The sequence below is a fragment of the Nomascus leucogenys genome, chromosome 10, assembly GCF_006542625.1.
Source record: "Nomascus leucogenys isolate Asia chromosome 10, Asia_NLE_v1, whole genome shotgun sequence".
Taxonomy (NCBI): domain Eukaryota; kingdom Metazoa; phylum Chordata; class Mammalia; order Primates; family Hylobatidae; genus Nomascus; species Nomascus leucogenys.
The window spans coordinates 36,454,808-36,468,323 of NC_044390.1; the positions used below are offsets into that span (position 1 = coordinate 36,454,808).

Consider the following 13,516-nt stretch of genomic DNA (forward strand, 5'->3'; position numbering starts at 1 on the left):
AAAAATTAGCCGGGCGTGGTGGCGGGCGCCTGTAGTCCCAGCTACTCGGAGAGGCTGAGGCAGGAGAATGGCGTGAACCCGGGAGGCGGAGCTTGCAGTGAGCCGAGATTGCGCCACTGCACTCCAGCCTGGGCGACAGAGCAAGACTCCATCTCAATAAAAAAAAAAAAAAAAAAAAAAAAAAAAAGAGAGAGAATGCAGGACAGGGCTAACAAAAAGAAAAAAAGAAATACCCCTCTACTCCACACGAGTTATTAAGAAATTATTTTAAGCAAATGGAAAGGAAAAGTGGTCCTTGGAAGGTTTTTCATAGCTCCAGAAACATTTCTTGTCTAGCATAAAAGCCCTGGCTCTTTTTTTTATTTTTTTTTTTTTGAGACAGAGTCTCGCTCTGTCGCCCAGGCTGGAGTGCAGTGGCACAATCTCGGCTCACTGCAAGCTCCGCATCCCGGGTTCACGCCATTCTCCTGCCTCAGCCTCTCCGAGTAGCTGGGACTACAGGCGCCCGCCACCACGCCCAGCTAATTTTTTTTTTGTATTTTTAGCAGAGATGGGGTTTCACCGTGGTCTCGATCTCCTGACCTCGTGATCCGCCTGCCTCGGCCTCCCAAAGTGCTGGGATTACAAGCGTGAGCCACCGCGCCCGGCCAAAAGCCCTGGCTCTTAAAGGCTGGCAACCTTTAAGATGCAAATGCAAGACGGTCCACCCAACATGGCGATTCCCACCGTTGTCCTCTTGCCCTTGCCCCAACAGGTACCTAAGAGCATGGCCGCCCCCACATAACTCCACGTGTGTAAAATGTCATGGCACCGTGCATTTGTGTATTAAAGGACTGGGGTGGGAGGGCCAGTTTTCTTGAGGGCTAAATGACATGCCTGGTCAAACCAATCCTCTGAGCCCTATGCAAATAAGACAACACCCCCTCCAGCCATCACATAAAATTGGCTAGTATTGTCGGAATGTGAGGTGTCCTCTTTCAGCTTTAGAGCCCCCCTCCCTCTGTCTGTGTAAGGGGGAGCTTCTTCCTTCTGCCTTCTCCCTTCTTGCCTATTAAATGCTCTGCTCCTTAAAACCACTCCACGTGTGTCCATGTCATTTTATCTCATTCAACTCAAAACAAAAAACCTGGTGTTCCTCTACTCCTCAAAGCCGTATCAGTAACAAAGCAGTGTCCCAGGTACAAAGCAAGAACAAGGACTCTAAATATCATTCAGCTAGAATTCTGATATAACTTTAACAAAAACTATACATTAAATGGGGGTCCGGGCAGGTGGCTCACGTCTGTAATCCCAACACTTTGGGAGGCCAAGGCAGGCAGATCACTTGAGGTCAGGAGTTCAAGACCAGCCTGGCCAACATAGTGAAACCCCATCTCTACTAAAAATACAAAAGTTAGCCGGGTGTGGTGGTGGGAGCCCGTAATCCCAGCTACTCGGGAGGCTGAGACATGAGAATTGCTTGAACCTGGGAGGCGGAGGTTGCAGTAAGCCAAGATTGCACCACTGCACTCCAGCCTGGGCGATAGAGATTCAATCTCAATACATAAATAAATAGGGTATAATAATTCTCTTTTTAACCAAACTTGTAGGTTGGATACTCATCAAGTTTTAATTGGATTTAATTTTATCACACATATTTCCTCTCAAGAGCCTATTTTTTCACTGGATTTATTAAATTTTTTCATTTTTGTCATTAATGATCTATCTCCCCATGAAGGCAAGAATCGTATCTACCTTGACTACCACTGTATCTGCAGTGCCATCTCAACTGTATGGAATCTGGTATAAACTTAAATATCTACAAATGAAGAACCTGCTCTCAGACTGAGCAGGAGCTCATCATGCCATCTAGCGGTCTACATGAGTAACAGCTCCGTTAGGTACAGTAACTCTAGAGGGCAGGTATGCGTTCATACAATCACTGCTTTGGAAGAGAAAAATAAAAAGATAATACAGGAAGAAACAAGAATAGGTAAAAGACTAGGATTACTGTCACAATTGGTTCCATTTCCTACATCTTCTAGAGAACTATACAATGATTACTAATATCCAGAATAATGGCCATGAGACACTGCCATATTGCCAAAAATGTATCCAATCCTTTGGTTTCCGTGGGCCACATTGGAAGAACAGTCTTGGGCCACACATAAAATACACTAACAATAGCTGATAAGCAGAAAAAAAATTGTAAAAAAAAATATATAATATTTTAAGAAAGTTTATGAATTTGTGTTGGGCCACATTCAAAGCCATCCTGGCATATGGCCCACAGGGCATGGGTTGGACAAGCTTGATTAAAGACATACAAAACAAAATATTCCATTTGTCAAGCATTCTTGTTAACAAAAAAATTTTTTACCAAACTTCTTTCAGTGACATCTCTTAAGAAATGCTGCTCACTAATATTTTGGAAGTCTATATTAGTAATGAGAAAGTACTGATACTCTCCCGTCATCCATGCAATGATAAACTTGAATTTTTTTTTTTTTTGGAGATAGTCTCGCTCTGTCACCCAGGCTAGAGTGCAGTGGCACGATCTCAGCTCACTGCAACCTCCACCTGCCGGGTTCGAGTGATTCTCCTGCCTCAGCCTCCCAAGTAGCTGGGACTGCAAGCATGCGCCACCATGCCTGGCTAATTTTTATATTGTCAGTAAAGACAGGGTTTCATCTTGTTGGCCAGGCTGGTCTTGAACTCCTGACCTCAGGTGATCCACCCGCCTCAGCCTCCGAAAGTACTGATTACAGGCATGAGCCACCGCACCCAGCCCAGTATAAACCTGTATTTTACAGCGTAAGTAAATAGAACTTACCTGATGTCTAGCCCTATTTGGCAAATGTTAAGTTCAGACTATGCTGACTTTTTTGCTGATGGCTGTAATAAAATATATTTTTACTCTAAATAGTCAAATTTGCCTTAAAATGCTAAAATATTTAACTGAACCAAATTTTTGGTTTTGTTCCTTTTTTAAAAAGTGTAACTTTGAAATTCTCAAACAACTCTATACTCCAATTTATTTGACTGTACTATTGGTGCAGTGGTCCACAAATATTCTCTAATACATACAGTGACACTGATAATTACTAATACTACTACTAATTTTACCAATACCAGTGTTACTCCACTATTTTCCACATTTCTCACAATACCTTGGGTTGAAGGTGGAGATCGATATAGTAGTTTTAAAGTAAAATTTAGCACTGTGTTTTCCATCAATCTCATAAGACACACGTACATTCTATCGGTATGCTTATTAGGACTGCCAGGACTAGACTTTGAACAGTAAGAGTCTTGCCTTACTTAAAATGAGAACATTACCGGATTCGATGGCGTCCCTGTAGATTCACTGCTACTGCTTCTTTCACAACATATCTCCCTTATTACACAGAGAGCCAGGCTTTCATCAAAGGAAAGGGAAATACTATCAGATTTGTGGCGTTTTCTTTGTCGTTCACCAGATAATTCATCTGAATTTTCTTCTGGATATGTAAGGAAAAAAAATAAATTGCTGTACTGTGATTCAGAAAATTGAGCTGTTTTGAGTATCTATTTGTACAGAAACTTAGTTTCAATAAAATTAGTTCAAAAGTTAACACTGTTTTATTGAATCTGTCCAACTAAGAGTTACAGCAGAACACTATCTGTGTGTATTTATTTATTTGTTTGTTTGTTTATTTTCTAAGAAAGGGTCTTGCTCTGTCGCCCAGGCCGGAGTACAGAGGTGCAATCTCGGCTCACTGCAACCTCTGCCTCATGGGCTAAAGCGATCCTCCTACCTCAACCTCAGCCTCCTGAGTAGCCAGTACCATAGGAATGCACCATTACACCTCACTAATTTTTGTATTTTTTGTATAGACAGGGTTTCACCATGTTGCCTAGGCTGAGAATACTATTTTTTAAAAGCTTTCTATTCTTCTTTCAGAACTTTATCTCCATACATCACAATTTAATCCATCTAATGAAGTTTTTATTAACCAAAAAATCTAGGAATTTTTTTCTGTCAAAACCAAACTTTAAAATATAACAGCTCATCTGTTTTTTTCCGAAAAGAGCCAAAGTGTTTAATTTACATATATGGTATTCTTAATGTTTCAATTTCTTCAGTACCCTACATTTTTTCTTTTGAGACAGAGTCACACTCGACCACCCAGGCTGGAGTGCAGTGGTACATTCTCAGCTCACTGCAACCTCTGCCTCCCAGGTTCAAGTGATTCTTGTGACTTCAGCTTCCAAGTAGCTGGGATTAAAGGCGCACACCACCATGCCTGGATAATTTTTGTATTTTTGGTAGAGACAGGGTTTCACCATGTTGGCCACACTGGTCTCAAACTCCTGGCCTTAAGTGATCCCCCTGCCTCAGCCTCCCAAAGTGCTGGGATTACAGGCGTAAGCCACTAAGCCCGGCTCTTCAGTACCCTGTATTTTAAACAGAAATCAAAACCAGTAAAAATTTTCCATTTTATTTTAAATAATAAATTATCTCTGAATGGGTCAGAATGTTAGACAAATCCGTTAGACATAAATGAGAATCCTACCTTATACTAGACAGAAAAATGAATTCCAGGTGGATTAAAGGTCTAAATATAAAGAACAAAACCATTCAAGTACCTATAACAAAATATTCTTATAAAGCTGGGGTGGAGAAGTATTTCATAATACTGCAAAGCCCTCAATAAAAAGACTATCAAGATTAGACCATGTCAAGGTTTACATGACAAAATACCAAACAAAAGTTAAAAGGCAAAGGTAAATTCGAAGATCATATCTGCAACATATATAATAAAAATTACCCATAGTATACATATTATACAAAGTCCTACCAAATCAAGATAGACTGTATTTTTTTTTAAGGAAACAGGAAAAAGCAAGTCACAGAAGAAATACAAATGACTAATAAACATATGAAAAATCTTGAGTCATGTACTTGAGTAATAGAAAAACTCTTATCTCCTAGGGATCAAAGAAATGCAAAGTGAAATAATATCATTTTTCATCCATGAGAATGACAAAAATTAAAATGAGATAGCATCAAAGATTTGAGAAAGGACTTTTTTTATTATTTTTTTGAGACAAAGTCTCACTCTTGTCCCCCAGGCTGGAGTGTAATGGCACAATCTCGGCTCACTGCAACCTCCACCTCCCGGGTTCAAGCAATTCTCCTGCCTCAGCCTCCTGAATAGCTGGGACTACAGGTGTCCGCCACCACGCCCGGTTAATTTTTTGTATTTTTAGTAGAGACGGGGTTTCACCGTGTTAGCCAGGATGGTCTCGATCTCGTGACCTCGTGATCCTCCCTCCTCGGCCTCCCAAGATGCTGGGATTACAGGCGTGAGCCACTGCACCCGGCCAGGATTTTTATGTTTTATCTAGATCACGAGTTCCACACATGAGTTCTTAATCATGTTTGTATTTCCTATTTTTAAAAAGGTGATCTTGGCCAGGCTGCAATTATAAATAATGCTGTAATTAATACCTCTACATATAAATCTTTGAATTTTTTATTACATCCTTAGGATAGATTCCTAGAAATGGAGTTACTAGGATAATGTTAAGAACTCTAAGACTTTTTTTTTTTTTTTTTTTTTTTGAGATGGAGTCTCACTCTGTACCCCAGGCTGGAGTGCAGTGGTGCGATCTCGGTTCACTGCAACCTCCACCTCCCAGGTTCAAGCCATTCTCCTGCCTCACCCTCCCAAGTAGCTGGGATTACAGGCGCCTGCCACCACACCCGGCTAATTTTTGTATTTTTAATAGAGATGGGGTTTCACCATGTTGGCCAGGTTGGTCTTGAACTCCTAATCTCAAGAGATCCACCCGCTTCGGCCTTCCAAAGTGCTGGGATTACAGGTGTGAGCCACCGCACCAGGTCATCTAAGCTTTTTTATAATCCAAAAATTTTAATCAATTTTTACCAACTTTTACCAATTTACAGACCAACAGTTTATCAGTGCTAATACACAAGTTATTAGCACTGATGAGTAAAGATGAGTAAAAATTTTATTTTTACTAATTTGATAGACCAAAAGGACACCTTTTTGGCATTTTTTACTATCTGTAAAGCTAAAAATCACCAAAATTCACCCTCTCCCCATATTTATTAGTCATTTGTATTTATTGTGAGAAATTCCTGTGAACTGTCTGCTCTTTTTGCTATTTGAAGTTTTAATGTTTCCCTTATTGATTTGGGAAGACTTTTTATGTAATACAGATAATAACAGTCAAATTTAAAGTGACTATCTTTCAAATATGTTGTATTCTATTTTTCATTTAACTTTTAAACTCATTTGAAATTCATTTTGGCATAAGGTACAGATGTAACTTCACCTTTTCCCCAAGTAACTACCATTTGTTCTAGTTCCACCTCTGCCCTAGACACCTCTGCCCTTCCTGTCTTCTGCCCGCATGTACAAGATACTGGTCTGGGTTCATTTACTCTGTTTCACTGGGGTTCATTTATTCTGTTTCACTGATCTGACATTCTCTTTCATCTGAATCATATGGTCTTAGTTACTGTGACTTCCTCAGGCAACAATCTTCTCCTCTACTAACTGTTCTCAACTATTTTCTCTCTCTTTTTTTTTTTTAGACAGTCTCACTGTGTCGCCAGGCAGAGTGCAGTGGCGTGATCTCGGCTCACTGTAAGCTCTGCCTCCCCGGTTCATGCCATTCTCCTGCCTCAGCCTCCCGAGTAGCTGGGACTACAGGCACCCGCCACCACGTCCAGCTAATTTTTTGTATTTTTAGTAGAGATGGGGTTTCACGGTGTTAGACAGGATGGTCTCAATCTCCTGACCTCGTGATCCACCCACCCGCCTTGGCCTCCCGAAGTGCTGGGATTACAGGCGTGAGCCACTGCGCCCAGCCCTTATCTCTTCATTTCTAAAACGCTATCTACTTTGTTTTAAAACTCATAGGTATGTACTACCATTTATTAAAAACAACAATTTAAAAATTTAACTGTTAAGGTGACTAAGAATAATGGTGAAAATAGAGTTTATATGCCTGCCTCCTATTATCTTTTTTTTTTAGATGAAGTCTCACACGGTTACCCAGGCTGGAGTGCAGTGGCATGATTTCGGCTCACTGTAACTTCCACATCCCGAGTTGAAGTGATTCTCCTTCCTCAACCTCCTGAGTAGCTGGATTACAAGTGCACGCCACCAGGCCCAGATACTTTTTGTATTTTTTTTAGTAGAGATGGGGTTTCACCACGTTGGTCAGGCTGGTCTCAAACTCCTGACCTCGTGATCTGCCAGCCTTGGCCTCCCAAAGTGCTGGGATTACAGGCGTGAGTCACCACACTCCAGCCACCTCCTACTATCTTAACAGAGTTGGCTAACTGTAAACTCCAGTGGGGCACAGTAAACTGTGCCTGCTGTAGTCAGCCAGAAAAATATTGCTAAATAAGCAATTTGTAAATCAAATAAAATCAAGAATGAAAAAAACTCAGAGGTTAATTCATCTCAACCAAAAAAAGGGAACAATTTAATTAAGTCTAAAAGCACTAACTTCATTAGAGAAAGAATATCAAAAAGCTGTGTGAATGCGTCAAATAAATATTCATATATACCTGTCTCACTAATTGCTCTCCTTCTAGATGAGGTAGATGGTCTAGAAACCAAATGTGAAGACGAAGGTTTCTCCTCCTGAAGCTCTTGCACAAGGTCCTAAGCATTTAGGAAAAAAATAAAATACAACAAACTTAACACAACCAGTAAGCTAACTTGTTGTAAATAACCTTTCCAATTTGCAAATAATATCACATTAGAATGAGAAATTTACTTAGATTACCTTTTGATCACTCCCACCTTCAAGGTGACACCTGTTCTCACTCACAGATGTACCTGAGTCTGATGATTCTGAGAGAAAAGAAAAAGAATCAGAAACTTGGTTGGGGGTGGGGGGCGCTATTTAGTAGATATGCTATCAGTCTAACACAAGCCCTTATGCAATTTAACCTTTCAATAAACATTAAACATGTATTTTCCAGGTGGCACCCTCATACTAAATGTTGCAGATGTAAATAAAATAATTCAACTTTAATGTAGAAGAGTAAAGTATAATCAAGACATTAAAAGACAGATAAATTAGCAGCGAGACAGGACAGTCATTATTTTGGTAGGGACAGGGAATGTCTGAGAAACAAAGAATCAGGAAATATTTTGTAGGACAATGTGAAAATAGGGCTAGGAAAGGCCATTCCAGACCAAGAAAACGCCACGTGAAAAAGTATCCAAAAGCAAACTAACAGTTTCTGTTGCAGGACACCACAAGCAGTTATTACTGGAATGTAGGCAGGTTCAGATTGTAAAGGATCCTGTGTGTCTGGCCAAAGCAGGACTCATGCTGTCATTCCCTTATCACTGCATTCTTCCCAGCAGATACTTCAGAATCTTCCCTAATGCGATGTTGCAGCCACTCACCATTAAAAAGGATTTTAGTCCAAGAAATAAAACTGATTTCTAGCTCACAAAAAATATTACATCCAGAGAGCAATAATGAACCCCTAAATGGTAATTTTAAGCCGAAGAGTGACAAATCACTCTGGCAAAACATAAAGAGGGCAGAGGCAGGAAAACCAGTATCAGACAATGGCAATAATACAAACTAAAAACTATTAAAGCCTAAACTAAGGCATGGAAGACAAATTCCAGAGAAAGTAAATAGGTAAAAACCAACAAGACCTGGTATTTGATATAGAAGGCAAGGAAGAAAGTAACGAGTTATGATGATTCCAAGATTCTACCTTGGGTGAATAAATGAGTGGTGCCATTCACTAAAAGAGAAACTTCAGAAAGATAAACAAATTTGAAGGGAAGATAACAAACTGAGTTATTCAGGCATATAGGTTTCATTTGTAGTTGGATATACAGACTTTGAGCTCAAAAGTCAAAGTTTCAGATTTGGGATATATAGACAATCATCATCAAATACCTTTTACTACCCTCTTGGAAACATTTTCATCTTAACAGTGAACTCATGCCTGGACATTAACATTTTGAAATTATGCATTACCATAGATTAATTTTCTCTTAGGCATTACACTAATTTTCTTAAGTTGTACATAACAGGTTATATTGTCCAGGAATTTTGGATTAATATAAACAGATGCTACAGAAAAGATGTAATAAAAAGGAAGCCTTAGGCCGGGTGGGTGCAGTGGCTCACACCTGTAATCCCAGCACTTTGGGAGGCCAAGGTGGGAGGATCACCAGAGGTCAGAAGTTTGAGACCAGCCTGGTCAACATGGTGAAACCCTTTCTCTACTAAAAATACAAAAAATTAACTGAACGTGGTGGCAGGCGCCTGTAATCCCACCTACTCGGGAGGCTGAGGAAGGAGAATCACTTAAACCTGGGAAGCGGAGGTTGCAGTGATCTGAGATCGTGCCACTGCACTCTAGCCTGGGTGACAGAGTGAGACTCCATCTCAAAAAAAAAAAAAAGTGACAAAGTTGAGAACATGGAATAGGAGTTCTGAAGTTAATTCTACTGATATCTAAACCAAACTCAGACTGCAAATAATTTGTAAGTTTCCATCTCAATAATACAATTTTTCTAGTAATGTGCCAAAGTTTATTTAAACAAATGAAGGAATGAATATATCAGGGATATACTTCAGAAAACTCAAAATACTACTACAAATACTACAATTGTATATTTAGCTATCACACAATTTCTTAAAGAGCTTTAAAACAATAAAATGCCAAATCATCAGCCTAATAACTACTTTTATTTTGGGATAAAATGGAGATACTTTTCTGGGCTTTAAATCCTAACTTTCGAAGAATAAGTATTCAATTCAACACATTTATTAAATACCATATTAATAAAACACTATACTGTGTGATGCAGAATGCAAACCTGAATAGGACATAGGTAACAAAAATATAAACAAGTATAACAGCCAGACGCAGTGGCTCACGCCTGTAACCCCTACACTTTGAGGCCAAGGTGAGAATATCTCTTGAGCTCAGGTCAAGACTAGCCTGGGCAACATAGCGACACCGTCTCTACCAAACATACAGAAAAATTAGCCAGGCGTGGTGGAGCACATCTGTAGTCCCAGCAACTTGGGAGGCTGAGGGGGAGGATCATTTGAGCCCTGGAGGTGGAGGATGCAGTGAGCCAAGATCACCACTGCACTTCAAGCAGGGTGACAGAGTGAGAGCCCATCTCAAAAACAAACAAAAAACCCACCAGTATAACAAAGCAATTTTACAATAAATCTGAATATGGAATAGAGGAAGTACAAGGGAGTTGTCAATTCATTCTAGGAACTAAACAAGCTCCTGAGAGGTGTTTTTTGTTTTTTTTTTTTTTGTCTTTTTTAAAAGACAAGGTCTTGCTCTGTCACCTGGACTGGATGGCATGATCACAGTTCACTACATTCCTGACCTCCCAGGCTCAAAAAATCCTCCTGCCTCAGCCTCCTGAGTAGCTAGGACTACAGGCATGCACCACTATACCAAGCTGATTTTTGTAGTTTTTGCAGAGGTAGGATTTTGCCATACGCCCAGGCTGGTCTTGAACTCCTAGGCTCAAGTGATCCTCCTGCCTTAGCCTCCTAAAGCACTGGAATTATAGGCATGAGCCATCACACCTGGCCTAACAGCATTTCTTAACTGTAGTTCGAGGATGGGCTTTAGGAGGGGTGTAGTGTATTAGAGACAGCTCTAACCAGCACTCAAAAGCAAACTGTGGGACCGGGTGCAGTGGCTCACACCTGTAATCCCAGCACTTTGGAAGGCTGAGGCAGGCGGATCACGAGGTCAGGAGTTCGAGACCAGCCTGGCCAATACGCTGAAACCCCGTCTCTACTAAAAGTACAAAAATTAGCTGGGCGTGGTGGCATACGCCTGTAGTTCCAGCTACTCGGGAGGCTGAGACAGAAGAATTGCTTGAACCTGGGAGGCAGAGGTTGCAGTGAGCCGAGATCGTGCCACTGCACTCCATCCAGCCTGGGTGACAGAGCAAGATTCCTGCTAAAAAAAAAAAAAAAGCAAACTGTGTACATCTCTTCCCAACTCCATGTTTTTAGACTTCAAATGAGAGTATTATACTATGGAAGTCAGCAAGCACATAAATCAGGGCTTTTCTCATGGAAAGTAGGTTGTAAAACACTTATTGACTTATCCATGTATATATACATGTGCATCTTTCTGGAACAAGAACCCAATGCTTTTATCAGCTTATTAAAGAGATGTGACCCAAAAATAACCAGTTAAGAAACGGAAGTAGGAACATAAAATTCCACTTCCACAAATTGGTAAACAAAATTTTGTCTATAACCAAAGAAAAAGACCCATCCTTCATCCTTACACATGGTCCTACCTAGGTAACAATATTATTTCCCAAAGCCTTTCAATACATTTTCAAGGTAGATCACTCCTAAACAGGAGCTTTTGAAATTATAGACCTTTCAAAACAAATCCTAACTCTGATATCCCAAGTCTTAAATTGATGTAACAGGATATTTAACTTTACATTAGAACCTCAGTATAATGTAGTTTTAGTTCATATGTACTAATAAATTTATCATACTTTTATTACAATATTTAATTAAAGCAACTTTTAAAGAGAATCACAATTATAAAACATATGCACATAAACAAAAATGTCTTTAAAATGTTTTTATGGTATTTTTCCATGATGCACAAAATTAACTTACCCTGCTGATTGACTACTACCAAGTTTCTGTAGATCATCGTATATATTTTCCTTGTAGACAGAAAAAAAAAAAAACGAGACGTACATTTTAAAATAAAAATTTGTATTAAGCTGGATTTAACCAGACTTTTACATACATACTTAGTATGAACTACTGCACACATTCAAAACCAAATTTATCATTGGCAAGCTTATAGGCACTTAAAAGCACAATAATTAGTAGCACAATGATTACGTACAGCTACTTTTAATAATTACTAAAGTTTCTCTAGCTGAAAGATTTCACACTGCCAATTCCTGAAATGTGCTTTGTTTGGACTTTACCAGAAGACCCCAAAAAAACGAGTATGCAAGCAGGAAGAGGTTGAACATACTTATTTTCAAACAGGAATGTTTTTAGCTCTGTGCTTAGCAGCAAACTGCCAAAAAAAAGCATTGAGTTATGCAAAATCCATTAAATACAAACTGCCAAAAAAAGTATTGAGTTACGCAAAATCCATTAAATAGGAATTTGATTATAATTTTGACTTTCATCAAGCTTCAGCTTCCTTTCTTGATCTTAAAACTTATTAACAGAGGCTGGGTGCGGTGGCTCACAGACACCTGTAATCCCAGTACTTCGGAAGGCCAAGTCGGGCAGATCACCCAAGGCCTGGAGTTCAAGACCAGCCTGACCAACATGGAGAAACCCCATCTCTACTAAAAATACAAAATTAGCTGGGCATGGTGGCGCATGCCTGTAATCCCAGCTACTCAGGAGACTGAGGCGGGAGAATCACTTAAACCCGGGAGGCGGAGGTTGCGGTGAGCCAAGATCGTGCCATTGCACTCCAGCCTGGACAACAAGAGCAAAACTCTGACTCAGGGAAGAAAAAAAAACAAAACTTATTAACAGATAAAGCAGTACTCATTCATTCAATAAATACAGACTGAAAACCTACCATGTACCAGTCACTGGTACTATGTACCAGACACGGGAGAAAACAAAGAATGAAACAGAAACGTATATGCCCTGATGAGGTTTATATCCTAACAGGAGGATAACTCATTTACCCCAGTATTCGTTGATGTCACAATGGATTTTTCCTTTTGTTTTTAAACTAAGGATTTAAGAGAATGTTTGTCACAGAATATTGTTCCTCACTCAATATTAAGAGGAAATATGAATCCCAACTATCTTTTTTCACCCTTGGGAATAAGGATACAGCAACCTAAATCCACAATATTTTTAATTCATATCCTTTTCAAGTCAGTAAGTTCTCCTATTTCTTATCTCTCAACATTTAGAATTCAAGTCCAAGGAAATCATACTTGCAAACATTATCCGAAGATTCAATATTCAGACCAGGCACAGTGGCTCACGTCTGTAATCCCAGCACTTTGGGAGGCCGAGGCAGGCAGATCACTTGAAGTCAGGAGTTCAAGACCAGCCTGGCCAACATGGCAAAACCCCATCTCTACTAAAAATACAAAAAATTAGCTGGTCATAGTAGTGTGCTCCTGTAATCCCAGCTACTCAGGAGGCTGAGGCAAGAGAATCGCTTGAACCCAGGAGGCAGAGGTTGCAGCCTGGGCAACAGAGCAACACTTCATCTCGAAAAAAAAAAAAAATAGAAGATTCAATATTTACTAAGTAAAGAAATCACCAATATACCAATATAGTTATTTTTTAAATTTATAAAATTAAACCATATATACCAAGGCCACGTATAAAATGACAACATATATGGATATTAAACAGAAGTGATTCATCAATAAAAAATGATAATTATATATTTATAATATATATTATATATAATTATATCATGTATATTATAATATATAATATACAAATTATAAATTAAGAA

At 39.4% G+C, this 13,516-nt stretch overlaps 1 protein-coding gene across 4 annotated transcripts in view; it reads right to left on the bottom strand.

Moving 5' to 3' along the window:
* Positions 1 to 13,516, bottom strand: part of MDM2 (MDM2 proto-oncogene) — a 36,579-nt gene that overhangs the window by 12,841 nt on the left and 10,222 nt on the right. For all 4 annotated transcript variants that reach the window (XM_003259796.4, XM_030820014.1, XM_030820013.1 and 1 more), the window contains 4 exons: positions 11,671 to 11,720; positions 7,792 to 7,859; positions 7,571 to 7,667; positions 3,319 to 3,479 (listed from right to left, as the gene is read on the bottom strand). In XM_003259796.4, coding sequence (XP_003259844.1) covers positions 3,319 to 3,479; positions 7,571 to 7,667; positions 7,792 to 7,859; positions 11,671 to 11,720 — 376 coding nt within the window. The remainder of the gene's footprint in view (positions 1 to 3,318; positions 3,480 to 7,570; positions 7,668 to 7,791; positions 7,860 to 11,670; positions 11,721 to 13,516) is intronic.